The sequence below is a fragment of the Dasypus novemcinctus genome, chromosome 9, assembly GCF_030445035.2.
Source record: "Dasypus novemcinctus isolate mDasNov1 chromosome 9, mDasNov1.1.hap2, whole genome shotgun sequence".
Taxonomy (NCBI): Eukaryota; Metazoa; Chordata; class Mammalia; order Cingulata; family Dasypodidae; genus Dasypus; species Dasypus novemcinctus.
The window spans coordinates 103,248,730-103,271,876 of NC_080681.1; the positions used below are offsets into that span (position 1 = coordinate 103,248,730).

At 57.8% G+C, this 23,147-nt stretch overlaps 1 protein-coding gene across 12 annotated transcripts in view; it reads left to right on the top strand.

Moving 5' to 3' along the window:
* The window catches only part of ADGRB2 (adhesion G protein-coupled receptor B2), a 35,615-nt gene extending 24,041 nt beyond the window's left edge, over nt 1-11,574 (top strand). For 4 of the 12 annotated variants that reach the window (XM_058303996.1, XM_071217573.1, XM_071217572.1 and 1 more), the window contains 15 exons: nt 168-211; nt 471-597; nt 1,030-1,133; nt 1,226-1,328; nt 2,014-2,164; nt 2,351-2,420; nt 2,837-2,903; nt 3,054-3,139; nt 5,646-5,817; nt 6,224-6,319; nt 6,662-6,701; nt 7,299-7,918; nt 10,188-10,223; nt 10,496-10,594; nt 11,083-11,574. In XM_058303996.1, coding sequence (XP_058159979.1) covers nt 168-211; nt 471-597; nt 1,030-1,133; nt 1,226-1,328; nt 2,014-2,164; nt 2,351-2,420; nt 2,837-2,903; nt 3,054-3,139; nt 5,646-5,817; nt 6,224-6,319; nt 6,662-6,701; nt 7,299-7,918; nt 10,188-10,223; nt 10,496-10,594; nt 11,083-11,268 — 2,001 coding nt within the window. In that variant the 3' untranslated portion in view covers nt 11,269-11,574. Of the gene's footprint in view, nt 1-167; nt 212-470; nt 598-1,029; nt 1,134-1,225; nt 1,329-2,013; nt 2,165-2,350; nt 2,421-2,836; nt 2,904-3,053; nt 3,140-3,435; nt 3,532-5,645; nt 5,818-6,223; nt 6,320-6,661; nt 6,702-7,298; nt 7,919-10,187; nt 10,224-10,495; nt 10,595-11,082 lie in introns of all 12 variants that reach the window. The other 8 variants (XM_058303997.1, XM_071217575.1, XM_071217574.1 and 5 more) reach the window with 3 other exon arrangements.
* Nucleotides 11,575-23,147: the final 11,573 nt, after the last annotated feature.

Here is a 23,147-nt window from a genome sequence, read left to right on the forward strand (position 1 = left end):
CTACACCCCAAAACGAGAAGCCATCTTGGGGGCCTGTCTGATGGGGGGTGGTCTGTCCCCCATGGTGAGCTGAACTTCTGAGTTGGGTGGGGCCTGCCTGGCAAGATGGGTGGCTGTCAGGGGTGGCGAGCCCCCACTCCCCACTGCACTCATTTTCTACCCCCCAGGGCACCACAGATCCCCACTGCGCCAGCTGGGACTACTCCCGAGTGTGAGTTGGGTGGGGGCTCTGGTGGGGAAGGGTGCAGCCCCAGGACCCACCTCTTTGTCACTGAGCGGGGATGCCTCTCCTGCCAGGAATGCTGGGGAGTTCCTCGGCCTGAGTTCGAAGGCACATCTTGGGTCTCCCACGTGGCTGGCCCTTGGGTGTGGCCCTGCCCTGGGTTTCCCCTGTCCTCAGGCAGTGGCCAGTGCTGGGGGTGGGGCCACAGGCCTGGGCTGGGACTCACTCCACTCTGCCCCCACCTAAGAGATGCCAGCTCGGGGGACTGGGACACTGAGAGCTGTCAGACTCTGGAGACCCAGGCAGCCCACACCCGCTGCCAGTGCCAGCACCTGTCCACCTTTGCTGTGCTGGCCCAGCCGCCCAAAGACCTGGTGAGTTGGGGGGGCGGGTAGTGAGCCTGCTGGCAGGCACCTGTGTGAGGTGTGTATCTGTGCAGGTGCACTTGCACAATTGCACATGGAAGCCTGTGCCCTGTGACAGTGCTCACAGGGGAGGGAGGACACGTGCCTGGGAATGTGTGCCTGGTGGGTGATGATGTGCGTGTGCACACGTGCACACACAGGCGTGTCTGAGAAGACAGTGCAGGTGCTGGCGTATGGAAGGCTGGGGTGATGAGTGTAAACACGCACCTACACGTGTAGATGCTCTGTGCATGCATGAGCAGCTCAGTGGCTGCCCTTCCAGGTGGGTGTGAGGAAGGGGTGGCTGCCAGTCTGTAGCAGGCAGGGTGTGGGGAGAGTGGCGGGCACCCCTGCAGCTGCCCCCTCCCGGTGCTCCATCTGTGCGTTCTGCATCTCCCCCAGACTCTGGAACTGGCGGGCTCCCCGTCAGTGCCCCTTGTGATCGGCTGTGCCGTGTCCTGCATGGCCCTGCTCACCCTGCTCGCCATCTATGCTGCCTTCTGGAGGTAGGTGTGACACGGGGTGGATGGCGGTGGAAGCCACAGCAGGTGGGGAGGGGTGGTCAGCTTCCCTGTCTGTACCTGCCCTGCCCTCCCAGGTTCATCAAGTCCGAACGCTCGATCATCTTGCTGAACTTCTGCCTGTCCATCTTGGCATCCAACATCCTCATCCTGGTGGGCCAGTCCCGGGTGCTGAGCAAGGCAGGTGCAGGCTCACAGGGGTGCCAGGGTGCGAGAGCGGGACTAAGGGGGCGAGGGCCGAGTGTCTGCAGGTGTCAGAGCGTGTGCTCGTGTATATGTGTCTGAATGTGGGTGCCTGTGTGTGCTCGAGCGTGCCTTGGCTTGGGGCGGGGCGGCGAAACAGTGTGAGCAAACGTGAGAACGTGGGAGAGGGCGTGTATGTACTCTGGTGATGAAGGTTTGTGTACATCCGTGAGCGTGTGCTGAGCGCCCTGGTGTGCACGTGTCGGGCGGGTGGTATTTCCAAAGCCTGGGCCTCCACCTGTTGGTGGATGACCTGTGCTGGCTGCTTCCCCTGTCCCCCGGCCTCCTCCGCGCAGTCCAGCCCCTCGAGGTGTGCCAGGCCTGGGGCCCGCCAGGCTGTGACGTGGCAGGTGCTCCTGCCTGTCCCCCTCCCTGCAAGCCTTGTCCCTGTGTGGGTGGCTTGCCTCCCTGCCTCCCCGGATGCCGAGTGCTGCATGCGTGTCACCAGGCCCGTGTCGTGCCGTGTGTGGGTGCAGGAAGGCGGGGGTGCCTGGCAGGGCTCTGTGGGGGGCGGGGCATGGGTGGGCGGCCGTGGCAGCGCCCAGCAGCCGGCGTGGGAAGCCTGGCACCTCCTCCTGGGGTGGCTGTTCAGGGCCACTCCTGCTTCCCCCTCTCCCTGCAGGGCGTCTGCACCATGACGGCCGCCTTCTTGCACTTCTTCTTCCTCTCCTCCTTTTGCTGGGTGCTGACTGAGGCCTGGCAGTCCTACCTGGCTGTCATCGGCCGGATGCGCACCCGTCTCGTTCGCAAGCGCTTCCTCTGCCTGGGCTGGGGTGAGCAGGGCTGGCGCTGGACTCTGCTCCCATGCCTTGGTGGGCCGGGCCAGCGGGCAGGAAAGGTGCAGCTTTGGCCCTGGCCCAGCTCTCTGGGCACAGAGGTCTGCTGGGCTGGGGGGCTGGGTGAGTGAGGGGCCCCTGAGGACGGGTTACCATCTCACTCCCACTTTCCCACTCCTGCAGGTCTGCCTGCCCTGGTGGTGGCCGTGTCTGTCGGCTTCACCCGCACTAAAGGATACGGTACATCCAGCTAGTACGTGGGCCTTCCAGACTGGGCGGCGGGGTTGAGTTGGGCCTGCGGGGGTTAAGTTGGGCCTGTGAGGGTCTGAACTAGGTAATCAGGCCCTCTTAGGCTGAAATCCTGGCCCACACCTGCTGGGACACTTTGGACAAGTTCCTCCTTGCTTCTGAGCCTCAGTTTCCCTGATTGTAAAAGGATGTACTAGGATCGAATCATCTAGCTCAGGGATCAGCCTTGTTTCATTCCCTTGGTGGCTCCAGGGACTAGGCTTGGTTTCTTGATCTTTGTTGGAGGGAACATCGAGGCTCAGCAAGAGCCAGTGGCTCCTCTAAGCCTGCCAAGGGGGGATGTGTGGCCAGGGGTGGTGTTTGACAGGTGGGAGGGAGCCTGCCGGGTATCTGATGCCCCCTCTTGTCCCCTCACTGCAGCTGCTGGCTCTCTTTAGAGGGCGGCCTTCTCTACGCCTTCGTGGGCCCTGCGGCTGTCATTGTCCTGGTATGTGCCCCTTGCAGTGTCCTGGGAGGGGCGTGGCCGCAGAGCTCATCCTGTCCATCCCTGCCCAACATCTGCCACCGGGGGCTTTTTTGCCTGCCAGGAGGGCACTTGGTGATCTCTCGCCCCCTACCCCACTCGGCTGGCCCCCAGGTGAACATGCTTATCGGAATCATCGTCTTCAACAAGCTCATGGCCCGAGATGGCATCTCAGACAAATCCAAGAAGCAGAGGGCCGGGTAAGGGGGACTCTGCATTTGGCCTTGTGGGAAATGGCACAGGGAGGGCGGGCCCAGGGCCCTCTCGGAGTTTCAGGGCTTGAGGATGCCGACCGACGGGGGTCCCGGCCTTGGTGCATCAAGGGTGCAGGCAAGGTGGGCACTCGCAGTGCCCAGCCGCAGCCCCTCGCCCAGCCTAACCCAGCTCTCTCTCTCTCGCCTGCCCTCCCCCTCCCACCCTACTCGGGGCTCATTTGCCCGACTTCTCCCGGCTTCCCGTGTGTTTCCCCTTCTCCCGTGTCTGTGCCGCCCCCGAGGTCGGAGCGGTGCCCCTGGGCCAGCCTGCTCCCCTGCTCAGCGTGTGGAGCGGTCCCCAGCCCCCTGCTCAGCTCAGCCTCGGCCAGGAACGCCATGTTAGTCGTGTCCCTGGGGGCGGGGCGGTGGGGACGGGTGGGGGCAATGGACTGGGGGACAGTGCCCACGGTGGTGGGGGGAGGCCTGCCAGCCAGTGCCCTGGAAAGCGTACCCCTGCCTTGCCGACCGCCACACGCACTGAAGGACTCGGTGTCAAGGCAGCCAGGGGCAATGGGGAGCGGATGGGTGTCTGTGCCTCCTGCAGGATGCTGGGCTCCTGGACCCACCCCTTGCCCCCACCCCACCTCAGCTTCCGCTCCAGCCAGGCACAGCCCCAGACGCCACCTCCTTACACCCCCAACCTACAGAGGTTCATAGAATCTTAGGCCCTTTGAATTTTTGAGTCATAGAATTAGAATTAGAATGATAAAATCTTGGAATAAGACAGTCAGAAGTTAAGAATGTTAGGATGAGGGAACCACAAGAGTCTTATCTGTCAAAGACTCTGAGACTTGGCGTTGCAGAGCCATTGAATCTCAAGTCACCTGGAGGCAGAGACTCGTGGAGGTAGAGAATTATTCCACTGAGACCCCCTGGCAGCTGCGAATCCTAAAATCCCAACCACGCAAGGGCAGAACGAATCCACAAGGGCCCAGCCTTCTACCCAGGATGGAAAATCCATCTGAGCCTCCCCGACCTGGAGTCTGCTTCCCCTTGGACACACCCAGGGCCGGGGAGCTCACTGCCTTGAGGCAGCTCTCCCCTTCCCTGGGAGGCTCTGCACAGTAAAAGCCCTCTTCCTCGGGCTGGCACCTGCCTCTCTGACCCCGTCTGCACTAGCACTTAAGAGCTTGGGCCTGGCATCCGTCAACACGGACGTGCGTCCCAGGGCAGCCTCTCTCTGCCCTGGAGGCCGGCTCTGGCTTCCTCATCTGTAAATTGAGATAATAAGCCCCAGAGCCTGTTTCTCAGAGTTGTTGTGACGTGAAATTATACACGTCAAGTGTTCAGTGTAGGGGCTGGCCAAGACTTGGTGGGAAATCAACAATAGCGCTTATTACTATGATTAGACCCCATGTTGGTTTTGGCTGTGCCCCTGGGGGCTGCAGAGACCACCGAGCCCAGCCCTGCCGGGCTGCACGGCCTGTGCTGCCTAAACCGCTCTTCCTAGCTCAGGCCTTGGCCCCCTGCCCGTCTCTCCGCCTGGCCTCCCCTCCCCCCCAGCTGCCTCTGCAGAATGGTGCCACCCTCTGCTTTGCCCGGAACTGCGCCTGCCGTGCTGCCCCTACCCGACTCTCCCGTGGGGGTGTCCATCTGGCAGAGTGGGTGGGGTGTGGCAGCCAGCTGGGCTAGGCTGCCCTTCCTGTGCCCTCGTGGGCGGAGGCGGGTGGGGGAGGGGAGGCGCTGGTGCCTCGAGGCCAGGGCCAGCAGCCTTTTTGCCTGCCCTCCCTGGGCGGGGAGCCAGGGCTGTGCAGGTTTGGCCCTGACCCCGCATTCCCCCCCAGCCCCCACCTGCGATCCTCCTGCCCAGGGCCTCTGAGCAGCCGCTGGGAGCCTGGCACCTCTTCCCTGGGGAACTGAGAGGGCAGAGCTCCTGCTTTGCGAGTCCTGGCCCCCGTCTCCCCAAAGATTTGTGCTGTCGGGTCCTCCACGTGCTCTGCCTGTTAAGTCTGCCTGAGTGTCCCTACCCATTTCGTGCTCTCACCGGCTTCTCCTTGGGCCCCTCTCCCTCTCCTCCTCTCCCCAGCCTACCGAGTCAGGGTCCCTGGGGATGTGGCCCAGGTGTGTGCATTGTTTAGAAGCTCCCCAGGTGATTCTGTGCAGATTGGGGTGGAAACCTACAGCATCTGCTCCTGTCTCCTCCCTTTTCTCCTGCTGTCTTCTCCTTCCTTTCCATCTTTTCTCACTGTCCCGAGGCTGCCCCTGCCTCTGGGCCAGGCCCGCTGTGTCTGTCGGTACCTCCCGTCTCTCCTGGCCCCTGCTCTGACCCCACAGTTCTCTGCTCTCTGGCTCTGTTCTCTGGCTCTGGCTCCTCAGCCCCTCACTGACTGGGGACATTTCTGAGGTCCTGGAGTTTGGGGCCCGGCCAGGCTCAGGCAGTGCGAGGGCCCCGGGCTGGGTAGGGGCCGTGGTGCGGCCCATCCTGTGGACGCTCTGCCGCTGTCACCTTCAGGGCTTCGCTCTGGAGCTCCTGCGTGGTGCTGCCCCTGCTGGCGCTCACCTGGATGTCCGCCGTCCTGGCCATGACAGACCGCCGCTCCGTGCTCTTCCAGGCCCTCTTTGCCGTTTTCAACTCTGCGCAGGGCTTTGTGATCACTGCCGTGCACTGCTTCCTGCGCCGAGAGGTGAGGAGTGGGCTGGGGCCTTGCCTGGGCCCTGCCTGCTCCCTAATCCCCCACCTCCCCTGGCCAGTCCTCTCACTTCTCCCCACTATGCAAGGCTCGAAGCCCTGGGGAGGGGACCAGCTGGGTTACAGAGGGCAGCATCTCAGGCCACTGCCTTCGGTCCCTGGCCCCAAGCCAGGCAGCTCTGGGTGGGAAAGCTGGGATAGCCGGGGGCAGCCACAGCTGCACCCACCTTGTTCTGGGCCTCCTGGGGCTCCTTCTCTCAGACCCAGTCCTGGGCCATCAGTTCCCCTAGGCTGTGCTTCTTCCTTCCACGTCCACCTGGATGCCTGTGGTGGGAGCCTCAGCAGCTGTGGCCAGGGGCCCGGAGTTGTCCTCAGTCCCAGGAAGCACCCTCTGTCCCTAGGTCCAGGATGTGGTGAAGTGCCAGATGGGCGTGTGCCGGGCCGACGAGAGCGAGGACTCCCCCGACTCGTGTAAGAATGGGCAACTGCAGATCCTGGTGAGTGTGGAGGCTCTGGTGGATTCTGAAGTCCCTCCGTCCCCCTGCCCCAGGCCACTCGTTTTCCCCATCCACAGTTAGCGAGGGGACAGAGACGGGGTTTGATTCAGGCTGAGCCACGGACAACTGGGTGATAGTGGGCAAGTCCTTCCTCCTTTCTGCCGCGGTTTCCCTACCTGTCAGGTGGGCCTGGAGACCATGCCTGGGTCTCTCTGGGTTCTGAGGGGCAGCCCCTCTGGCAGGCCGACTGAGCAGGGGTGGGGAGGGGGCAGCCTGAGCCTCTCCCACCCTGATGCATTGCTCCTCCCCCTGCCCACCTGTTCTCTCTCTCTCCACCTATAGTCAGACTTTGAAAAGGATGTGGATCTGGCTTGTCAGACGGGTGAGTCTGCCCAGGTCCAGCTGAGAATGGCGCCCCCAACCCCATCCTGGGAGGCTCTGATGAGCTCTGGCTTCCAGGGTTGAGCTTTGGAGTACTGGAGCCCTGAGTTGGTGTCAAGGCTGCAAACACATGTACCCTATGACCTTGGGCAACACCTTCAGCTCTCTGAGCCTGACTTAACACACCCATAAAGGGGGTAATACTGTCCTTCCAGGGCGGGTGGGAGGCTTAAATGAATTAGGAAACTTCATGACTTACCAGAGTGCTTGGCACATAGCAGCCGATACGTTATCTCATTTCCACGACTCTTACCGGAGCTTTCCAGTTCTGTCTCCCGGGGAGGAGCTCCCCAGGGATGGGGAGGAGCGAGGTCCTTTTGACCACCTCAGGGGTGTGGGGCAGAGGTCCGGCCCTGGGGAAGCTGGGCCTTGACTTGTTGTTTGGTCCTGCCTTGCTGTGGGTGTTCCAAGCACCCAACCACCTACATGACTTGGTTTTCTCTCCTGGCCAAGCTCGGGCTTGGTACCTGCCCTGGGCAAGGGCTTCTGGGGGCTCCTCCTCCCAGGACTCACCTCTCCCTCCCACCCCTGCCCCCAGTTCTGTTCAAGGAGGTCAACACTTGCAACCCGTCTACCATCACGGGCACATTGTCCCGCCTGTCGCTGGACGAGGACGAGGAGCCCAAGTCCTGTCTCGTGGGCCCGGAGAGCAGCCTCAGCTTCTCACCGCTGCCTGGGAACATCCTGGTGCCCATGGCGGCCTCGCCAGGCCTGGGGGAGCCGCCGCCCCCCCAGGAGGCCAACCCTGTGTACATGTGTGGGGAGGGCGGCCTGCGGCAGCTGGACCTCACCTGGCTGCGGCCCACCGAGCCGGGCTCCGAGGGGGACTACATGGTGCTGCCCCGGCGGACTTTGAGCCTGCAGCCTGGCAGCGGGGGCTCAGGTGGCGAGGATCCCCTGCGGGCCCGCCCCGAGGGTACCCCCCGGAGGGCTGCCAAGGCCCTGGCCCACACCGAAGGCTACCCCAGCTTCCTGTCTGTGGACCACTCGGGCCTGGGGCTGGGCCCTGCCTACGGGTCTCTGCAGAACCCCTACGGGATGACCTTCCAACCACCACCACCGACACCCAGTGCCCGCCAGGTGCCCGAGCCGGGGGAGCGCAGCCGGACCATGCCCCGCACTGTGCCCGGCTCCACCATGAAGCTGGGCTCGCTGGAGGTGAGGGGCTGCAGGGCCCTGGGGGGTGTGGCGCGGGAGGCAGCACAGCCGGCAGCTGGGAAGGGAACACCGGGCACCCTGCGCCGAGCAGCACCTCTGTACAGGCACCAGGGATGTACACGCTGAGCTTTTCTCCCTCCATTTGTGCTCACGGCAGCTCCGAGGAAATCCTGGCTGCTCTGAATTCCCCAAGTGGGCTCGAACTTCACCCATGGAGGGTGCACGTCTTGGCTCATTTCCCCTGCTCTGGGGTCTCCAGGGCTGTTAGGAACTGCGTTGTTGGGGAAGCCACACAGGAGGTCTCAGAGCCTGGGCCTCCGGGGCATGCAGTGACATCTTGAGCATGCTGCGTAACCTGTCTGAGCCTCAGTTTACTCATTTGTAAAATGGGGATAGCTGTAATAGCCTTTCCTGCAGAGTTGTGGTGAGGATTGAGTGCTGTAAAGCACTTAGCTCTTCGGAGCAGGTAGAAAGTGCCGGTGAATTGGCAGCTGCTGTTGTCGTCACCCCTGAGATCAGCCCCAGGCCCTGCCCTAGGCCTGGTAATTGATCCTCTCTTCCTGAGAGTACCCAGCTCCTCTCTCCTATGCCTGTGCTTTCTGCGGATGCCCCTCCTTCCCCCAGCCTCCTCAGGCTTGCTCCCTGCAGGGCACCCGGACAGGCAGGCAGTAAGGGCTGCTGCCACACTCTTGGCCTTTCTAGAACTCCAGTCGGAGGGAGAGGAGGATGAGGGTAAGGGAAGGGGCAGGAGGCCGGGCTCAGGCGCCATCAACTGCTCGGATCTGGCCTCGGAAACCTGCTCCCTCTCCACGTAAAGGAAATTAAGCTAGCAGCCAGAGGGCTCGCAAGTTTAGTTTTTTCTCCCAAAATGTTTCTCGAGCATTTGGTGCCTACTCCCGCCACAGATGGCAAAAACAGACAGGCGTAACAAAGGCTCAAGATCGGAACTGGAACCGGCATGGGGAGGGCTGGGCCCGGTGTCGCGGCAGGGTTTGTTCTGCGGACACCTGCCCGTGGCTGGGCCGCCGGGGAGGGGCTGGCGTTTGGCTCCTGGCGTGGGAGGCGTTGGTAAATGCGGCAGCGTTCTGCGGTCGAGGATGACGTCCAGGATCCCGGTCTGGGCAACTGCAGTGGGCGGATTTGGAGGCGGCGGAATTTGGAGTTCATTCCCCCGGGGCACAAGCTGTGCTTGTGGTGCCTGGGGGGGTACAGGGGGCGGAGAGGGCGGTCTCCTGCTTCTCTCCCAGAAAGGGATTGGTGGGAGTTGGGAGGACACATGTGAATGGTGCCTGGTAGGAGGTCGCAGGGCAGAGCTGGGAGGGCCTAGGGTGGGAGCAGCTAGAGTGGGCGGTGGAGAAAGAGTGGGCAGGGAGGTGGGGACCACCCCGGGGAGCAGTGTCTTGGAAGCCGGGGGTGGTGAGCACGCTCACCAGGGCCTGGGGTTTGAGAGGTCACACCGCCGTCTTAGCTTTACCACCGAGAGTCTGGGTAAGTCCTCACTCTTCCCCGAGCCTCAGTTACGTGGGAAAGTTGGCCTTGGTCTCGAGTCCTCCCCCTGCCATCATTCCAGGACTCTAAGGTGCCACCTTGAGCGGCACTGGACGCTGCATAGGTGCTTAGGGCCATGAAGGTGTCTTTGGGCGCACAAGGGCCTGGGAGGTGTGAGGGGGGCCGGGAGGCCAGGGAGGCAGGGCCTGGCTTGGCAGGAAAGGGGGCAAGGCAGGGTCAAAGGAAGGTTCCTGAAACGTGAGTCCCTGCGTTTGCGGGACAAGTGGAAGGTTCCAGGGAGAGGGGCCTGTGACCGGCAGACTGGGGCAGGGTGGCGCAGGACGGAGGGTGGAGGCCAGGCCACAGGGGAAGAAGCGCCTGCTCTGACTCTGTGCGGGAATCCGTGTCCCTACCACGTCAGAAGCCTGCGCTGTGACATCTGGCCCATGTGTGTGGGCGGTCACGTATCTGTGTGTGTGTGCGTGCGTGCGCCCTCTAAGTGTCTGGCGGCGGGCTCCCGCATTGCAGGCGGGGGCGGGGGGGGGGGGGGGCGGTGGGAGGGGGGAAGGAGCTGAGGGCCTGGGCTTGAGCTGCACAGCCCGGGGCAGCGCCTCACCTGTCAGGTTCCAGAACCCCAAGGGCTGCCCACGAAGGACTCCTGCCCCCTGGGCGGGGGTGAAGGTGCAGCAGGCTGGGGTTACCAGTTTCTTGGCTGTAAAGACCCTACATGTGGTTAAGAGCTTTCTTCTCCACCTCTGCCCTCCTGTTGCTCCTTCCCCAGCGAAAGAAGTTACGGTATTCGGACCTAGACTTTGAGGTAGGCAGACTGCCTGTGTGTGTGCGTCTGTGCGCTGACGGGGGGCATCTGTCTGTGGGGCCCCTGGAAGGTTGGCCGGCCCCTCCTGAAAAGAGCCCACGCCCTGCTGCAGAGCCTGACCCCGAGCCTGGGGTCTCTGCCCAAGCCAGGCCTGGTCCCAGAGGGGCCGGCAGCAGGCAGGGATGTGGGGGCCCCGGATCTGAGTGTCGGGGCTGGGGGTGGCTCACAGCACGGCCTGGGGACCCCCTTCCCTGACACCCTGTGGCTCCCAGAAGGTGATGCACACCCGGAAGCGGCACTCGGAACTCTACCACGAGCTCAACCAGAAGTTCCACACTTTTGACCGCTACCACAGCCAGTCCACGGCCAAGGTGAGGCCAGAGCCCAGCCTGGCGCCGGGGGCCCATCCAGGGGCCCCTGGGGCTGGACCCCGACCCGTGGCCCCTGCCCAGAGCAGAGGAAGAAGCGGTGGGGTGTGTCGTCCCCAGTCCCCTGGACCGCGGGGGCAAGGTGGGCTCTGAGGGACTCCCTCCCCTCCGCCCTGCTCCCGACAGGGCAGCCTCCTCCCACCTACCTTCACCACGAGTAACAGGCCTCGGGCTGCGCAGGGTCGGGGGAGGCGCCCCAGACCGTGAGCGTTAATGGGGCTGCCCCTGGAGCTCGGGGGAGCGTGGCAGGCACAAAAGGGCACATGGTCCCAGGGCCACGGAGCACAGGCTCAGGAGCCCCTCTCTGGGGCTGGCGAGGCGTGGATTCGAACTCTCCCTTAGCGCCCGACTGCTCGGTAACTCTGGGCCTCCCCAGTTGATCGCTCTGGGCAGTGAGTGAGAGGCTGTGGGCCCGTCCCACTCCCCCGCAGGAGAAGCCCAGTCCAGGGGAGCGTCCTGGCCTGTCCCAGCAGCGGCGGCATCAGAGCTGGAGCACCTTCAAGTCCATGACGCTGGGCTCGCTGCCCCCCAAACCCCGAGAGCGGCTGGCCCTGCACCGGGCCACGGCCTGGGAGCCCACAGAACCGCCGGACAGTGACTTCCAGACGGAGGTGTGAGTGCCACGCCGGACTGCCCGCTGCGTATAAATATATATATATCTCTATTTTCACACTCCACTTTGCAACTACCTGGGAGCCAGCGCCCCCTCCCCTCTCCCGAGGGCTGGGCAGGGAGGCGCAGTGGACTCCGCCGGGCTGGGGAGCCAGACGTGGTGTGGCCTGGGGGCCAGGGCCCCTCCCTGCTTCTCAGAGACCCCTGGGCCACTGGAGCCCCATCTTTGCCCCAGCCTGCCTGTCCCTGTCCCTGTCCCGGGCTGGGGAGGGGGAGGGGACCTTTGTTGGGAATAAACTTCGCTCTGTGGATTCTGTTGCTGAGCTCTTTGCTTTCCCTAGGTGAAGGCCCAGCCCTGGGATCCCAACCTTGTCCCTCTATCTCCTTACTTGGCCTCACTTGTTCGCATCAGATTGTGTGATGGGGCCAGGCCGGCCCCGACTGGAGGGCTGATCCCATCCGTGCCCCTGACCCTTTGGGCGACCTTGGACACTCTTCCCCGGCCTGCCCTTCCTCGGTGGCTCTGATGATGGTGGTGCTGTTCGTGGGGGCCCAGGAGCCAGTGACCTCAGTTTCCCCCTCTGTGAAAGGAGGATGGGAATAACGCCTCCCCCGTTGGGTTGCTGTGAGGGTGAGACACGCTCGTCGAGGTGGTGTGCTTAGCGAGTGCAGGCACCGAGTAAGCGCTGTCGGTGTGAGCTGCTGTTCCGTGGTGTCTGGCTCCCTGCTGTGCCCTGGCTGGGAGTCTCACACATGACCCTAACATCTCACAACCACCTCTCAGGAAGGTTTTAGGTTGCCCGTTTTGTGGATAAGAAATGAGGTCAGATCGGGGAAGGGACTTGTCCAAGGGCACACGCAGAGGCAGAGCTGGGACTGGAAACCCAGACTCGGTGGATGCTGGAGTCCATCCTGGTTCCCCAACATCACCCTCTTCCCTGTTGGGGCAGGAAGCTTGAGCCCAGCTGCTCTGGACCTGACCGTCACGGCTGCAGGGGAGCAGCAGGGAGCTGGGTGGTCTCAGGCTGGGCCAGGGCTCAGGGCTGTGTGAAGGGGGACGTGGCCGTGAGCAGCCGGGCTGGCTTGGAGCCAGAGGGCAGAGGTGGGAGGTGCGTTGCTGGGTTTTCTTTTTTTAATTGTATTTTTCTTATTTTAGGTGAGGCTACAAAGTTCTATTTTGATTTTTTTGTTCTAATTTATTTTTATTTTTACAAACAAGCGTTCTCCTTTCCCACCTCCCTCTGTTCCTTGGTAATCTACTTTCTAGCTCTGCGAATTTGCTATTTCTAGTCATCTCTTATAAGTGATACCATACACTATTTGTCCACATGTGCCTTGCTTATTGGGCTATATTCTTTATATGCCCAAGTGAATGGACCCCTTGCTCAGGTCCCATGTGCCCAGGCAGAGGGGGCACAGGGCCAACATGTGGAAACATCTGGCAGTAAGCACCTTGAGCAGGGCCACAGCAGGGGCCACAGGTGCAGCTGCTGGTCCTGTCATTTAGCAACATGGGCACCCTGGACCCTCCCCAGGGACTTTGAGACACAGGCCCAGGCCCTTGGAGAGCCAACAGTCCGGGAGGTGGCCCTCCTGTCGGGGCTGGGGTAGTGGCAGGGGCGTCCTCTGGGTCTCATCTGAATTCCTCCCTGATCAGAGGGGTGTCGAGTCCCCTCTGGACTATGCTCCCGGCCCTGGGGATTTCCAGACCATCATCTCCTCCACCTCCCTCCCCTTGGGCAGCCCCTGCACTTAACTGTACAAGTTCATTTGATCCTTCAAGGTAGAGATTGTGACTTCCCCGTTTTATAGATGAAGAAACCAAGGCTCAGAGAGGGGACATGACTCCCAAACTCCCACAGCTTGTAAGTGACTGCCAGGACCTGTGGCTGGGGCTGGCAGATCCTACCGCTGGCCGGCGTAGGTGGAAAGGAGCTCTGTTCACTCAGGAGGGGCAGCGCTGTCTGGTGCTGCCAGGTGTCCTGGCCCCTCCCAGCTGCTCAGCTGCTCTCCGTGTGTTAGCTTCATTCTTTCAGGCGGGTTCCCTCACCCCCTGGACCCTCCCAGCTCTCATCACTCAACTCTGCTCCCAGAGAGGAAGAAACTTGATCTGTTGAATTCCAATTAGGAAACCCACAAGGGAGGCCTTTCTCTGACCCCCAGTAGGGGATGGGAACACTGGCAGCTCCTTGGAAAACACCCTGGCAGGGAGGAGGAGGGGAGGGCTGGCTTTCCATGTCCCTGACATATGCTAATAGACCCCACTCTACCCCTGGGCCAGACCTTGCCTGAGCCACCCACTGCCACCATGTAAACCCTTCTCCATGTCTTCCCAACCCTGAGCCCACTCACCACCTCCAGGAGCTCTCTGGGGCAGAGCTGCGATGTACACTTCCCACCTGTCTTGCAGTTTCTTGCTTTGCATCAAGCTCGGGGAAGAAGTTTAATATTTACCTTGTTGATTCTGCTCAAACAGCAGCCAGCAGAGGTTCCTGAGGGCTTTGAGATCTGCCACTTCCATGGTCTGGGGCAAAGCTCTCCCTCCCCTCAGTACCCACTCCCACAGGCACGACTTCCCCTGTGACTTTGAGCAGGTCACTGGACTCTGGCTTCAGTTTCCTTATTTGTAAAATGAATTGGCGTGATAATCCCTTCCATTTGGGCTAATCTCTGACATGTGTCATTTCTTCCCTGGACTCAAATTTCTCACTTGTCTTCATCCTTATTCTCTCTGCCTCCAGTTTCCAGTCCTTCATCCACATGGCCCAAGTGGGATGTTCTAAAATGCAGATCTGGACAGGCCACTGCCCTGCTCAGAAACCTTTCATGGATACGAGAATTTGCCTAGAAGGCAGGTCCTTTGTGAAGTGTGGCCCTAAGACTCCCTCTCCTGACCCCCTGACCCATCTCTCTCACCTCCACGTCAAGGCACAGGCCATTCCTTCCCCCTGGAACGCCCTCTCTTCTTACACTGGCAAACTCCCACTCATCTTCCAGAGCCAGCCCACGGGGCCCTTGTCCACCGGCACTTGGCCCTCTCTGCTCCCAGGCATCCCGGCGCACACTTTCATCATTGTTCTGGTCACCTGGAGTTGCTATTATCTGTGTTGACCTGGTTCAGGTTTGTGCACCCAGCCCAGGGCCCCATGCAGAGCAGGCATCAGTGGCTCCTTAAGGAATGAATGGATGGAATGCACGAATTCTGTGAGCATCAGTTTCCTTATCTGCAAAATGGGGATAATGGTAATCGCTAACCAGCCTTCCTCACTGGGTAGCCAGTGGATCATCTCAGTGATTTTGGCAGTTGGTACCTTCCCCTCTGGCCTCAGTGCTTCTCTAGGACCCCAAGTGGGAAGGCAGGCCTGGCCACTGTCCAGGGTGCTGACCTGGCCACTGTCCAGGGTGCTGAAGGGACCTCCCCTCTCCGAAGAGATAAGGAGCCAGCCTGAGAGGCGCAGCCCAGCTCCACTGCAGCCTCCAGAGGAAGGCAGGGTTTGGGTTAGCACTGTCCTTACCTTCATGAGACCAGATCCTGGGGAAATACAGTGCAAACCACATATGTAATTTTAAATTTTCTAGTAGTCATTTTTTAAAAGTAAAAACACGTGGAAGTAATTTTAGTATTATATTTTATTTAATCCAGTAGATCAAAAATACTATCATTTCAACATGTAATCAATATAAGAAATTACCAATGAGCCATTTTACATTCGTTTTTTTCATGCTGAGTCTTTGTAATACGATGTGCCTCACACATTCTCAATTCAGTCTGGCCATATTCTGAATTCTCAGAACCCACGTGAGGCCCGTGGTTGCCATAGTGGAAAACAGCTCTAGACAGAAGGAAGGCAGAGCCCTTGGGGCAGGTCAGTTTCTCTGAAAAGGGGGTAAGAGTGTCTCTCCCTCACTGGGTCATGATGAGGGTTCCAGGTAGTGAGGTAGGGAAAGCTCTCAGCACAGGGCTGGGACGGAGCACGTCTAAATAAGTGTGTCTGGAATCTGGGTATTAGGGGGATATAGGTGGATGGGGATGGAGTGCTGAGCAAGTAGGAAAAGCAGACATTTGGAGCTTCCTTGGGCGGCCTGTCAGCCCCCACCTGCAGCCCAGACCCCGGGGAAGGGGAGGCAGGTTGGGGCTGGCACTTGGACAGACATGAAGCTCATTTGGGCTTAATTCACTTCAGTGGGCACCAATTACAAGGAAATTAGGTATCCTCGGTGGCCCGAGGGAGGACCTGGGTGTGAGAAGCTGCTGACTTCTGTGTCTCTGAACTCATTCCCCCACCCCCCAGCCTTCCTCATGCCCACCCTGGCATGACGTCCCACAATTGGGGCCTTTTAGGGCTTATCCCCAGGACCTCGCATATTCGTCCCTCTACTTCTCCAAAGTCACCTGCCCTGGGAAGACTCCCCCAGCCTCACTAGCATCCTCACCTTCTCAGGCCTTCAGAACACATGCTAAGTGACCAGGACAGAGACAACTCCAGGTCCCACTATTTGTGGACGGGAGAGCACAGTTCATCCCTAACCGAAGCATCCTCTTGTAGGAAGGCAAGTCACAGGAAAAGAAGGAAAGTGTGGGACAGGGGAAGAAGACCTGGGAAGTCTCTTCTTCTGAGCCTGTTATAAAATGGAGTGGGGTAGGGCACTGTTGGGTTAGATGACATCTGAGATCCTGTCCAGCTCTTATGTTTTAGGATTCTATAACTTAAGTAATGCTACCTGGGAGAATTAGCACACATAGTAAGTCAGAAGTGCTGGGATTTCTCAGAAGAGAAAGCATTGTAGCCTTGTTTGACCAGGGAAGGCTTCCTACAAGAGGTGGCTAGAATGGAGGAAGGAGAACATGGAGGCCATTCCAGATGCGAGGAACTGTATGAGCATAGGCACAGGCAAACGTGCATGTGTGTGCACGTACACACATGGGATGCTCAAAAGGGAGGGCACATTCTGGACAGGGTCAAGGGAGCATTGATGAAAGGAGCTGAAGAAGTAGATTGGAGCCAGATTATGAAGGGCCTTGAACACCCGAGTAATAAGTTTGGATTTTGTCCTATAAGCAGTAGAGAGCCACCTCAGGTTTTTGAGCAAGGAACAACATGGTAACAAAAAGTGTTTAGGAACATTACCGCAGAAATAGGATAGTCTAAAAACTGCCCCCAGAAACCCAGAGGAGAGAGTATAGGGCCTAAACCAAGCTTGGACAGCAGGCAGAGTATGGAGGAAACAGTTTCTGGAGACGTGCAAGAGTTGAATTGACAAAAATTTGTGACTGCGTGGATATAGGAGGTGGGCAGCAGTGTGTGGCGTGAAGATGATGGCCTAATTTCTTCTGGTGTAGATAATTGGGTGGATGGTCAGCTCTTTCCTGGGATGGGGACACAGCAGGAAGGGCAGGTCTGGGACAGGGAACTATTTCATCAGTCCATAATATTGAGTACCCCCTCCAGGTCAAGCTCTGTGCTGGGAGCCAAGAATAAAGTGGAAAAACACATGGTGTCTGCTCATGGAGTTTGTATAATTGCAGGGGACACAGACTTCAATCCAGTGAGCATGCAGATGGCTGTTTAATTGCAAACTGAACGGAAGGAACAGAAAGCAAAGCCCCCTGACCCAGACTGTGGGGGTAAAGGAGGAAGTGGTGCTTCATCTCAGAGACGGAGGCAAGGTGGGCCTGAACCAGGCAGTCAGTGGGATTGGGTGGGCAGGCAGGGGTATTTGAGACAGAACCATATGTGCAAAGGCCCTGTGGTGGGAAGGAGCATGAAATCTTGCAGAAACTGAAAGGTCAGTTTGACTAGAGTGTGGAAAGTGGGAGGGAAAAATGCAGGAGATGACGCTGAAGGGTTCAGTAGAGGTCAGGTCCCCAAAGAACCTTGGGACCACTGTAAGGATTTTGGCTTTTAAGATCAGAGAAGTCAAGGAAGGGTGTTGAATGAGGAACTTACATGATCAGATTTATATAGTAACAGGTTTATATAGTAATAGGATTGCTGCTCTGGCTGGATGGGAAATAAATGGGGAGGGGTAGTGCACTGAAGAGTGAGGGTGGATGCAGAGACACCAGTAAGTAAACTCTTCTTAAGAAGGAAAGCTTTAGAGGTGTGTTATGGAACAGGGAAATAGAATCTCTATCAGTCAGCCCCTGATGTGGATTGGTAGGGTGAGCAGGGAGAGCCAAGGATGACTTTTGGGCTTCTATCTTACACACTTGGATGGATGATGGTGCCACTGGATTAGGGGCACAAGAAGAGGACCGGCTCTGGGGGAGATGATTGTGAATTTGGCCTTGAGATACCTTTGAGATGACCAAGGGGAGATTTCAAATAGGAAATAGGTGATACTCAGGAGAGGAGCTGGGCAGGAGTCATTGACATGGCAAGAAGTCAATGGGCTGTAGAGTGAATGGGAGGTAAAGACAAGAAGGTTGTATAGACAGTTCTTCAAGCAAGGTTATGAGAAGGGGGAGAGAAAGTTCAGGACCTACTGTAGACTCCGAGTGTGGATTAAACTGGAGAGGATGATGGAAGGTTTCCAGGAATGGAGAGGCTCTCCTATCCCTCCCCAAGATCCTACATGATGATGCGACAAAAATAACTAGCTCTACCTACCACCCTAAGTGGAGGGCAGGGTCCTGAGACTCAGTAATGGTTATCATCCTAGAGGTTGATTCTGCTCATTTGTTGGGCTGCAGGCCAGCCACAGTTCCTGAAGGTAGGGGGTGTGGGGGCATGGGCACTCCATGAAACCTCAGGTCTAAGAGCCTCTGGGAGGAGGGAACTCTGGACTCCATGGGAAGGTCCCAGGGCAGGAGATGGAGATGCCGGCACGTCACCCCAGGCCCTCTGCAACCCATGCTTTTGCTCCTGGCCCTCCTGAGCAGGCAAGAGCAAGGGCAAGTGCTCCCTTCCCCCCCCCCCACCCCCAATCTCAGCTCCCCACTGTACCTGCTCCAGGCTGGTATGTCCTCCATCCCCTGTGGTGGCACAGCCTGGCCCCTGCCATCAATCTAGGTGTCCCTAGAGTCAACAAAGAAAGTCAATATTTAATTTGGGCACCACGTTAATGCCATTGATTGCCAATCCCCTCCTCCACCCCACGTCCTCAGGCTCATTTGTCACTTCCCACCCACTGGCGAGGATGTGCTGGGCCCCAGTGGAGGCAGAGCTCAGCCTGGAATTAACGTGGGGAAACTGGCCTCCTGGGGGTGCTGCCCTGAGCCCCCAGTTTCCCATCCTCCCTGAGAATCACTGATGTGCTTTGTCTGAGTTTGTTGAGCCCTTTCTCTGGGGAGGGAAGAGAGGTGGGGAAGGGTGGCCAACTCTTCTCCCAGGCGGGGATGGGGAGGTCCCCACAGCGGGAGGTGTGGTTGGGAGTTGAATGAGTGAGAGAAGAAATGAGGGAAGGATAGAACCTGTGGATTATGCTTTGGTGGGAGAGAAGTGAGAGAAAAGACCAAGACCCTGAGCCTAAGAGCTGTGTAGGCTCAGGCTTCGGAGCCCCTTCCGGGTTGCTTCGCACTGTGCCTGTGTGGTGACGTGGGGCCCCTGTGAGGACCTGGAGATCAGGGACTATTCCACCTCTAGCCCCAGAGAGGATGTTGCCGAAGCATTGAACTTGGAGGCTTAGAGCCCAAATGGGCAGCAAAAGAGGGGCCTGTGGGGAAGGCAGGGCCTGCTGCAGGCGGGCCTGACCCTAGGGCCCTTGTTTGTGCCGTGTCAGCTCTGTAGAGCTAGATATGGGCAGATGGGCTGTGCCCCTTGGCATTCTTCCCCAACCAATCCCACCTACTCTCAGGAAGGGAACGGGGCCTTCTTTTGGGACCAGGCTTGGTCTGAAATCCCACCTCCACTCCATCCCCGACTTGCTGCATGACCCTGGGCAAGTTCAATAACTTCTCTGAACCTTAGTTTTCTCCTCTGAGAAGCCTCTGAGGGCCTTGGTTACTTTGTACAGTATTCAGAGGGTCAGGGACAGGCAAGGGCAGGCCTTGGTGGCCCAAGGATAGTTTCCCCAGAGAGGTCCCCACGCTGAGCAGCTGCCAACCCTGCTGTCTTAACTATCTGTGGGGCCAACTCACCAGTGAGGCCTGTACCATGAGGGTACCTTTGGTACACCTCTTTATCCAGAGTCCACCCTGTCACTGAAGGGACAGTCCAGCCCCCACCTGGCTCTGGATGACCCACGAGCAGACTGAGGTCAGGAGGCTGCAGCACACACATACATACACAAGAGGGAAAAAAATTCTGCTTTGAACTTATTTTGCCATTGGAACATCCAAAAAGAAGTTTTCATCCCAGCACATACCTAAGGGTTATCTGCCTGAATTTGTATTGTTTCTATGATGTACTATATATGGGGAACACCAGACTCCTCTCAATGGGCAGGACATATAAAGATCTTCATCTGGTCCAGCTGGCCTTTGTCCAAGTTGCCCATGGCTTCCCCACCGACCCAGCTGATCCCCTGCTGAGCCATTCAGTCAAGTCTTAAGCAGAAGAGCCTGACTAAATCATTCATTTATCCAATAAACATTGTCTGATGCCAGGGCCTTGCACTGACAAGGTAAGATGAGGAAGGTACCATTTCCAAGAAGGAGATCAAGGAGGAGGAGCAGGGAGAAGAGTTGGGTTTTGTTTCCTCTGCTCAAAATCCTCCAGGGGCTTCCCATTGCTCTTAAAATAAAGATCAGTCCCCTACCCCCTGCTCTGACTGCACTTCCTGCCTTCTCTCCTTTGTGGATGGAGTTCCAGTCACATGGCCTCCTTTTTGCTCCTTGAACAAATTTCATAGTTTCTCCCACCCCAGAGCCTTTGCACTTGCTGTACCTTCCACTTGAAAGGTGCTTCCTCCTTCTTTGCTGGCTCTTTATCTTGACTGAAGCCCCAATTCCACTGCCTGAGAGGGTTTTGTTTTTTGTTTTGACTTCTCTTTGCCCCTCTTGGTAATTTTCTATTACATCACCCCATTGCCTTCCACAGTATTGCTTTTTACAATCTGAAATTATATCACCTGTTTCCTGTTTATGGTCTGTCTCCACAACTGTACTGTGAGCTCTTGAGGGGTAGGATTGTATTCATTGCCATGATAGAACTTAAAAGATATTGTTGAATGAATGAATGAATGAATGAATGAATGAATGAATATGGGGTCTAGGGTTCCCATAAGACCTCTAGAGGGGGTTGTCCGGGAGGAAGCTGGAGCTGAGGCTCAGTCCCTCAGTGCTGTGCTCCAGGCAGTCTGTTTATGCCTCTGCGGGTGTATGTGTCTGTGCGCGTGCGTGCACGCGGGGGTGGCGGGGGTGGTGGGGTGTTGCACGTACAGGCCTGGGAAGGGGTGAACCCCATAGGACACCAGCCTCAGGTCATGCATATTGCAGGAGGCTCATCCCTTGAATACTAACTCAGCTGGACTGGCAGCCTCAGCTGCTGCTGAATTTTTCACTGTCAGGGCCAATGGATGATTGGAAATGGGGGTTGGGAGGAGAAGGCATCCACATCCAGAAGGCCACGTACACTTTTGTGTGAGAGGGTCATGTGCAGCTGTTTAGGCAGAGGCTTGCTTCCAGGAGGCCAGGCATGGGTGCTGTGTATGCAGCTGCAGGAGTGTGCACTGCCCTTCAGTGGCCTGCAGTGTGGACAGGTGAATTGCATTTTACATGCCATTATTTCCAAACTTAATTGAGGAAAGGAATAGCCCATAGAGACCAATGAATTCCACCCCTCACCCCCCCGAGTCTGTGCAGAGAGGAAAACTGGGGCCCATAAAGACAGAGAGGTTGCTCGAGGTCATACCATGAGTCCCTGGAAGATCAGGGCAAGACATCAGTGAACATTTATTGAGCACCTGTGGAATACCTGGCACTGTGCCAGGCCTGGGGGACTCAGGTATGGCCTGGAGATGGGGCTTGGGGAAGTGGGGAGGGGAGACAGACAGGGACATGGTCTCAGAGCAAGAGCAGTCTCCTTTTTCTTGGGGGAGGGCATCTGGGAAGTAAAACTAATTGAAAGCTCTGCAGGCAGAGAGAGGGGAAAGGGCACTCCAAGCTGAGGGTGCTGCATAAGCAAAGGCATGGAGGCATAAAACAACCTGGCAAGTCTGGGGAATTGCAAACAGGCTGGAGGGGAGTGTGCAGGCACGATGGGCTGCAGAGAGAGGTGGCCCAGTGGGCTCAGGGCCTTTGGACTTTATTCTGAGGGCAGCGGGGAACCACTGAAGGCTTTAAACAGGTCATACTTCGGTTTTAGAGGGATTTCTCTAACTACTGAGGAAAGTGGATTCAACAAACACATTTTTAGCACTTATGCTGTGCCAGGCACCACGCTGGGTGCTGAGGATATGATTTTGAATGAGGCATACAGAGTCTCAGCCCTGGAGTGGGGCTACATACAGACAGGTGTAGCAGGTGGGAATCTTGGCACAGAAACCCAAGAAATATCCCATTTGTGTATTTTCCTTAAAGCAACTCCAATCTGACTCACTCTCAGCCCTTTCCTACAAGGTGGCAGCAAATTCAATCTCAACCATTCCTGGGGCCCTCCCACCTCCTCCATAGGTTTTTGCAAAGGACCTGCTGGTCCCACCTGCACCTAAGCATGGCGGAGTTGCCTCCTGTATACACTACTCCCATAGAGATGCCCACTGTCCCAAGTCCCCATGGTCCCTTGAGGACCACTTGGCTGTTGCTCTGTCTCCTCAGGATACCAGCATTGTCCTGAGGCTAACACCCCAATGTCTGGGCTCCAACATCCCCTCAGGCACCACCATCCATTGCCCATAGCTCCAGTCACCTGTCAAGGAAGGGGATGCTGGACACAGGTCCTCACCACTCACAGGCTCCTTCCCCCTCCCCACACACCTGGCTGCCACCTCTTTCCTCACTGCCCATCCCTCAGGAACACCTAGCCCAGTTGCTTCCAGGACTTTAGCTTTTCAAAAGTCAGAACAAGCTATCAGACTTCCAGTGGCTTTTGTGTTCAGTCCTGCACAGCTCCCTGAGGCTGGGAAGATCAAAGGGGTTGGCTTTCAGCTTGCAACTGGGAGGGAAGCATAGAGGGGAGCAAAGCAATTAATTTCTCCATAAATTCTCCTGCCAAAAGAGTACACAAGCAAGGAGAGACTCAGGCAGTGATAACTCCAAGAGGAGCAGGTATGTCCTGGAGGCTGTGGGAGCTCAGAAGTGGACCTAATTCACACCTGGAAGGTCAGGAATGGCCTCTCAAAGAGGGGAGCCCTGAAGACAGCAAGAATTAGATCAGGAAGAGTGTTCCAGAAAAGGGAATGGTAAGTAGTGTGAAGGTCTTGGGGTGAAAGCCAACAGGATGTGTGAACAACTGAAAATTGCCATCTGGATGGCATGTCAAAAGCACCTGCAAGAGTGGCTAGGGATGAAGGAGTTGGGTCTGGGTGGTGAAAAGCCTCGTAACTCCCAAGCCAGGGTCTGGGTTTCATCTTGACCATGAGAAGCAATGGAAAGATTTTAATCAAGGAAGTGACATGATCAGATTTCCATTTCAGAAACACTACTTGGCTATGAAGAATGAGTAGGGGAAGGGGCCATAGCTGGCGGGTGCACGAGTGATCTAGGAAAACAGCAGTGGTAGCCTGGACCAATGGACAGGGGTGGAGAGAAGACAGCAGGTTCCACAGATAATTATGGGGAAAAGGCACAGGACTTGGAGTTAAGGGGGAGGTGAGGAGGATAGAATTTAGAATGACTCCCATTTCCATCTGGGGCAAATCTGAGATGGGGCAGGTTGGGCAGGACAGTTTGTGTGGGCACCAGTGGACATCCAGGCAGAAGGTGTTGGAGTGCTTGGACACTCCTGCATCCTGCGATTCCCAAACTTCCCACTAGATGGAGGGCTGGTGCTGGGGGACCTGA